The sequence below is a fragment of the Octopus bimaculoides genome, chromosome 1 (genome assembly GCF_001194135.2).
Source record: "Octopus bimaculoides isolate UCB-OBI-ISO-001 chromosome 1, ASM119413v2, whole genome shotgun sequence".
Classification (NCBI taxonomy): Eukaryota; Metazoa; Mollusca; class Cephalopoda; order Octopoda; family Octopodidae; genus Octopus; species Octopus bimaculoides.
The window spans coordinates 197,321,742-197,329,498 of record NC_068981.1 but is presented as its reverse complement, the minus strand read 5'-3'; the positions used below and the strand labels follow the sequence as shown (position 1 = coordinate 197,329,498).

Here is a 7,757-nt window from a genome sequence, read left to right as displayed (position 1 = left end):
TTTGAATTGTTACCACCTAATGCAAGTCTACTGTCAGCAATTAGAGCGTTTGAACCAAGCTTTGAAGGAAAAAAGACCCACTTTAGTGAATCAAAAAAGAGTGATGTTTCATCAGGACAATGCGCAGCCCCACACTGCAAAGATCACATCTCAGAAGATCGAAGAACTTGGTTGGGAAAAAATTCCTCATCCACCTTATTCTACCGACCTTGCTCCTTCAGACTACCATTTATTTGGTAGTTTACAGAATCATTTGGGGGACATAACTTTCGCAAGTCAGGAGGAGGTCGAAACCGACATTTCAGAGTTCTTTGCTTTGAAACCAAGAGTTTTATATTGATGGGATTAAAAAGCTTGTAAGTAGATGGAAGGAAGTCATAGATAATCAGGGAAAGTACATTGATGATTAAATTTCAATTAAATATAATTTGATCACTTGTTTTCTTAATTCAAAATTCTGACAGAACTTACGGGATGACCTGATATTTAAACTTCATGTTAATCTACAGTGAAATTTTCTCCAACTCCATCTTTTGACAGTCATGTAACTAAAATAAATGTTGAAAGAATGTTATCCTCATCATCCAACAACCACATCATAACCAGAGACTCTTGTGAATTTCCATTCTGTGATACCTTATTTGGTGACCCATCAACAAAGATTTCAACATTCGTTTTATATTTTACAATCTTAATTTTTTTTTGTTTAAAGTCACCATCGCCATTAAATTATTTTTCCATGTTAAAGTATTTCAGGATAAGAGTCAAAATACATGGAGTCACAAGAAATTCATGTTCAGCTGATTTAGAAATGCAATCTTCAAAATTCCAAAAATTACCAAATTCCAGTTTTTTAGGTGTTGGCTCTACAGCATGCCAACCATGACCAGATGGCAGATCCGGCCTGAGTATCCATGCATCCATCCATACATGAAAATTCCTGAAGCAAAAATAAGATTGGATTACTTCCGAGATTGTCAAATATTAACATTTAAATTCAGTGAAATATAAAAGTGTCTCAAACTGATGAATGCTCAGTAAAAAAAGTCACATGTCAATTGTACTTCTAGACCAGGCCTGGCCAACTCCAATTACATTAAGGGCCACTTTAATCACAGAAAGTTTTGAGGGCTGCTTATATACTGACAGAATTGAAAGCATTTTGTTTTCTCATGCTATTATTACAATAATGAATGAATAATCGTTGATTCAACAGGAAATATCGTAAAAACGGTCATGTCTTTCTTTTTTACTTTTCATTACAATCTTTAATGTTTGATAAAATTTTTTAAATGTTTGTTTAAATAAACCCATTTCAATAGTGTGGGCTGCAAGCCTGTGTGCCACAAGCCTGCGAGCGGCAAGTCTACAGGCCACAAGTTGGCCAGCCCTGGTCTACACCAAAACATTTCTAAAAGAATGGGAAAGTTATTGTAAAAAGCATGAACCATTCCAAGGCTATTACCAAAAATAGACCACATGAGAGAAATTAAATTGTATTACAAGGATGGAATGTTCTGTATCTATCTATCTATCTATATCTATCTATCCATCTATCTATCTATCTATATAGAAGTGAATTCTGACAAATTTTGGCATCATCCTGTGCAAGAATACCTATGTAAAATTGTTTGCAATTTAAAGAATAATGCTTCGAGTAGATAAGACATTTCAAAAGTCAATTTTTATGAGCTTGAAAGAACTACAGCGAGTCTTCTAATGTTCAACCATCTCACTAATTTTCCCAGGATAACTTTGTTGCCATAAAAGGCAAAAGACCAGCAACAATAAATTAACTGAAGCCATAAAAGACATTAATGCCTATGAGAATAAAGTTTGACCAATCAGATGAGCTGGTGTTTAACCCTTTTGTTACCGGATTTATTTTGAGATGCTCTGTGTTTCTTATAACAAAGAATTTAGTAAAATAACTTAAGCTGGTGTTAGGAACATAAATTTTGAGTAAGGTTTAGTGTAAGATTTTAATTCAGAACTTTTGAAAACAAGACTTTTGTACTACAGAGCCTGAGCTGGTTTCAGCTGGGTTGGTATCAAAAGGGTTAAGAATTGTTTCTCTATTATATATTTTAACCCTTTTGTTACCATATTTCTGTTGAGACGCTCTGTGATTCTTTCAATTAATTTTAAATATAACAAAAATGTATTGTAGTAAAGATTGTTTGCCAACATAACATGGCAGTCCTGGTTTAGGATGAATGTTGCTGTAATTTAGCCCCAGGAGACATCGTCTCCAGATGGCTATATGACACAATCTGTATCCTTATATTTTCGAAAATATAAGGACACAGATTGTGTCGTATAGCCAGCTGGAGATGATGTCTCCTGGGGTTAAATTACAGCAACATTCATCCTAAACCATGATTGCCATGTTATGTTGGCAAACAATCTTTACTCCAAAGTACTGTTGCTGAATATCTCTCGTTGTGACATTTAAAAATAGTAATTTTCTAATAATAAAGAATTTAGTAAAATAACTGTCATCATTAAGCTAGCGTTACGATTTGGAAGATTTTAATTCAAAGCTTTTGAAAACAAGACATTTGTATTACAGAGCCAGATGTGATTTCAGCCAGGTTAGTACCAAAAGGGTAAACTCGAAAGTAGGTTTTGTGAGTTTTCCCCGTTTGTACTACATGAATTCTTGAAGTTTTGACTGGTATTTTCAACTCCCAAACAAAATCTCAGGTGCTAAACAGAACTGGCAGCCAGTTTTGTGATAAAGTATTCTCATTTTTCTACTTATTCTGTCTTTAATAAGCATAAATGATTTCTATCATCATTATCATCATTTAACATCCATCTTCCATGCTGGCATGGGTTGGACTGTTTGACTGGTTTGGAAAGCCAATGGATGCACCAGGCTCCAATCTGATCTGGCAATGTTTCTACAGCTGGATGCCCTTCCTAACACCAACCACTCCAAGAGTGTTGTGGGTGCTTTTACGTGCCACCGGCACAAGAGCCAGTCGGGGGTTGGGTGGGGATTGACATCAATCACGTTTGGGTAGTGCTTTTATGTGCCACCAGCACAGGAGCCAGTCAGGGCACACTGCCATCGGCCACCTTCGGATGGTGCTTTTTACATGCCACTGGCACGGGAGCCAGTCAGACCCCTTATAAATAACTAAAATATTTTAATGCAATGGAGACTATCACATTCACCATCTCTTGTCTGTTGGTTTGTACAAATAATTGTTGGACATATATAAAGTGAAATAGTCCGAGTAATAAAAAATAAGGAGATTTATAGGTGTCATTCTTACCTAAACACAGCCTACCAAATATTGTGTTCTACCAACAAAGAAATAATGACTAAGATACTGAAAAAAAATTTTAAAAGCAGTACTTACCAGATAGACTGACGGGTGAGATGAGGCAGTCGTTTTAGTGAGTCGGGTTTTGTTAAATAATGGTGACCGAGTCTATAAGTGTTCATATCATGATTCGATTGAAAAGAGGTGACCACACGAGCAGGAATTCCAAGAGCACGGCAAACTAAGCAAAAATGTCAAATAGTTTGAGTTAATGTGTGTGTGTGTGTGTGTGTGTGTGTGTGTGTGTGTGTGTGTGTGTGTGTGTGTGTGTGTGTGTGTGTGTGTGTGTGTGTGTGTGTGAATGTCTGGTAGTATTTCAAAGATTAGTAACAACAAAATAACCAGAATTACAAAAACTTAATAAAAATAAGTTCTGCTTTCAACACTTTGAAAGACCATGGCCCTTTGTATTTTAACATCCTGACTCCTGAGCCTCATTTTACATCTTATCCCAGGGTCCCAATATGATATCTTAATTTTGACATGAGTGGCATAATATTTTTACGCTATACCATATTTAAGGCAAGGATCACATAGGTAGTGTTAGATACCTACGTCCCACTGGAGGGTCGTGTAGTACCTAGTTTATATCACATCCTAGATAACACACAACCCATCCGTGATCAATATTAAATTTGGGGTATTTTTTATTGGAAGATCTTGAAATCTTTTCAAAAAGAATTATTTTGCTTTCCATGTCAAGTTAAATATTTTTCATTCCCTTCTGTTCCTATTGGAAAATCTACCAATTTTTTCCAGAACTATTTTTGCTTCAATGGCAAATAAAATTCACTCTTATTTTACCTCATTACAGGGTGAAATCAGAAGAAAAACGCGAAAAAAATAATATCAAAAATCTGTAAAGAATTGTTCTCTTAGTGTAGCAAAAGCACAAATCAAAGTAATCGGAGCATTCCAGCTCTCAGAAAACTAATGGGAAAGAAATTAAAAAATGACCTGTTGGTGGGTCAGGCAGGACTCACTAACATATCAACACGACCCACCAGCAGGACGTGTGGGAGCCAACATGTTAAGTTCTAATTTCAATTGTTTGAAGACCATGGCCTTTTCTATTCTAAAAATATCCATTTCTTGATATTATCCAGTCACGTAATTCTTGATTTATCCTTTTCTTTCATATTTATTCTGTCTCCCATTATTTCTCTCAGCCATATTTTTGCTTTTTTTTCAAATCTAATATTTGAGCATTTTAAACATTTCCCTGCTTCCACAAAGGTGTTATTGGCTTTGTCACTAATGTTACAAGATGTGTTGTTTGTGATTTGCCAATTGAGTTAAAGGAAAAGGTTTCTTTGCTGCAGGAAGAAGTCACTGAACAACACCCATGAATATTTAACAGAATTTATCACACTTAAAGATAAACTGTGTTGGCCTGTTGCAGTTAACAGTAGCAATAATTACAGACTGTGAGAGCAATACGACTGAGATTACAGAAAGCTATTGGGATAGCAACATGCCCAACATATATGAAAACATCTGGGCTATCTTCATGACAACGGATGTTCTTGGCCGTCTTCCTGGTCATGGCAAGAATAGAGAACTGTCATTCAGCTGCCTTGACATTCTGCAAAGAGTGTAGGCACCAAAAGCAGTTCTTTTACAGGGTACAAGGAAAAAATTCTAGAAGATTGAATTATGTAACAGCTTCACGCTGGTTGGTTGCTTAATGGACCGATCACGTGAAGCCATTGTGGTTTGGTCGTGGTGTCTGACTGGTTATGTTTTGAATCACCACTACATTATATCCAATGAATACCGCAATCCCATCCTTTTATCTAGTACCCCAGGTTCTTCATCTAACACTGTCTTACTGGCACAATTCTATAACCCAGTTGTTTCAATCAAGAAATCAAACTTTAATTCTTTAACATTAAAAGTTAATTATTTCACGCAGAAGATATTAAAACGAACTGAAATTTGTTTAAGTACGAAATACTTACACGTTGTCAATAAAGCAGCGTTCGTCCAACAACTGCCATATTGTACTTTTCCTAATCCCTTCTTATATTCATGTAGAATTTCAACACTTGAACTCCAAGCAGTGGGACGTTTGCTTCCCTGGTTGCTTTGGTACCAATGCAGAGACATTACAGCGTTCGAATCGTATGCAACCTAAATTGATATAACAATGAAGCAGTCGGGAAATATTGCATAAAATGTTTTGTGCGTGTGTGTATAATATAACAGCATTATGTTATATGGCGTGAGAAATTGAACGAGAAATAATTTACAGTGATCTCACTAAATCCGTAAGTGTAGCAGAGCTAATGGTATTATCTAAAAAGTGGACGGAAAACGTCTGTTTGGTACCAGTCAATCACATGTCGCAAAAGAATTCTGAAAATCCTTTGCCTATTGCAGCCCAACATTTTAAATTCATTTTAGGAAAATTTCCAAATCTACATAATCTCAGCTGATTTTCTTTTTTTTTTTTTTCAAAAAGCACCAGGAAACATTTGTGTCAACGTCTCCCTCTTATTTTTGGTATAGTCTGCCTCTAAACTAGTGCTCTGTGAATGAGCAAGCGCTGCATACAAACTATACACACGTACAAAATAGTAATCATTCCTGCGTCCATTTTCCTGGATGCTATGCTTTAATGGGTTAAACAACGGCGAGGGACCTACCACACAGCAACAAGAGATGTTTCCATAGTTTCCGTCAACCAAACCTTAAAAAGGTTTTGGACGATTACTGGCTTTCTTAGAGTTCACTTCTGTAAGGTACTAAGTAAGGAGACTGAACACCAAAACCTTTAGAATTGCGAAGCGATCTCAATCAAAACGAGTTCGATTGATGACCACCCAGCCTTTCTTCAGTATATCTTAACCAATATGGCCTTCAGTTAAGATAGTAGTGTTATTTCTAACATGCTGAAGGACGACATAAAGGATCCCATATTAACTGGTTCTAAAGTGATTCTATTAACTGAAGAGTTTAGAAGGCAGGGTCTTCATATGAAAGAGAAAATGATGGGGGACCCTTTGGTGTTAACATTACCATTCTGTAGTGATGCCAAATGGAAGAATCGCTAAGAGAACCAAGGAAAATGTGGTGCATTATTTAGTTTGTTCCGAGTTCAATTTCCAATTGAAATTAGTTTTGTTCCGAGCTCAAAATACCAGCTATATGCTGGAGTTGATATTACCCTTATGGTTGTGTTAGAACAAAGATACTAAGTAAATATTGATTTCCAAGTTCAAATCTCATGAAAGTTGACTTCCTTTAATCCTCATAGGGTGGATAAAGTTACGTACCCGTAATATATCTCCCACTCTGCCCCTACCTCACCCATAATACCGAGTTTACCCAAAATACGAACACAATAGGCTACAAACTGTGCTGAATACAACAACATCGCCTTTATCGACCACTGATTGCTCAAGGTTGATCCAACATTCAAACTAAGATTCAATCCACTTTTAATCAAACTAAAATTAAATGGCAGCTAATTGACAGAGGTCTTTGATTGTTTCCAGGTACTAATTAAAGTTGTATTCACCCCTATACGAGTTAATCTATGCACAGTGTTCCTTCAAATATACTAATAGTCATAAAAATTAGGATCTGTTAAAATAGATTCGGTTTTAATTTATGCTTCCTTTATAATCTACCCTATAGGACCAGCGCTAGTTTAATCCAACCCCGATGCACCCTACTTTTAAGTTTAGCCGCCTGTAGCCGTAAGAATTTATTCCAACTCGTTTTACAATTTTCAAAATGTTCTATAGTTAGGACAAGATTTTATTCAGAAAGTTTCACTTAATCCACGAAGTTGTAGCAGGCATATTGACAGAGCCCCAAACACCAACTCACTGCCTAGGGATCGAACCTGAATCACTGTGTTCAGACGTAAAAATAGAGCTAAACAATAAAAAGGATGCCGTCAAGGATTGATATCAGTAAGCAATTAATCCATTCGAGTCTAATAAAAAGCAAGCTCAAGATATTTGGCAGTTTGACCAACACAAGAGATCTTTAACTCAGACTCCTAGAGGTGTAGTTTTTTTGTTTTTTTTTTACAAATTGAAATCTCATTAACGATTTCGTCTTTGGTGCCTTTTCTTTGACATATCTTGCCTATATATGTATATAGAAGGTGCATCGTTGATTGTGACACAACGAAGCTCAATGGCTCCAGGAATCGATGAATACAACAACTGCACTCCTCTAAATGATGGTGACTATTATTGACGCCCATCCCACACGACCTACTTTCTATCACAACATTTTTTTCTTTTTGTTAACAATTAATATTTAATTTGTAACTTCAAACTTTTGTTGTCGAAATATTTTACTGTTACTGTCTTGAGAATCTTATAGATCGTCCAATCTATGTTGAGACAATCTCATAGATCGTCCAATCTATGTTGAGACAATCTCATAGATCGTCCAATCTAT

The 7,757-nt window shown here is 36.1% G+C and overlaps 1 protein-coding gene across 2 annotated transcripts in view; it reads right to left on the bottom strand.

Moving 5' to 3' along the window:
• Positions 1-7,757, bottom strand: part of LOC128250020 (annulin-like) — a 26,596-nt gene that overhangs the window by 10,646 nt on the left and 8,193 nt on the right. For both annotated transcript variants that reach the window (XM_052974623.1, XM_052974625.1), the window contains 3 exons: positions 5,297-5,468; positions 3,372-3,516; positions 840-940 (listed from right to left, as the gene is read on the bottom strand). In XM_052974623.1, the coding sequence (XP_052830583.1) occupies positions 840-940; positions 3,372-3,516; positions 5,297-5,468 (418 nt within the window). The remainder of the gene's footprint in view (positions 1-839; positions 941-3,371; positions 3,517-5,296; positions 5,469-7,757) is intronic.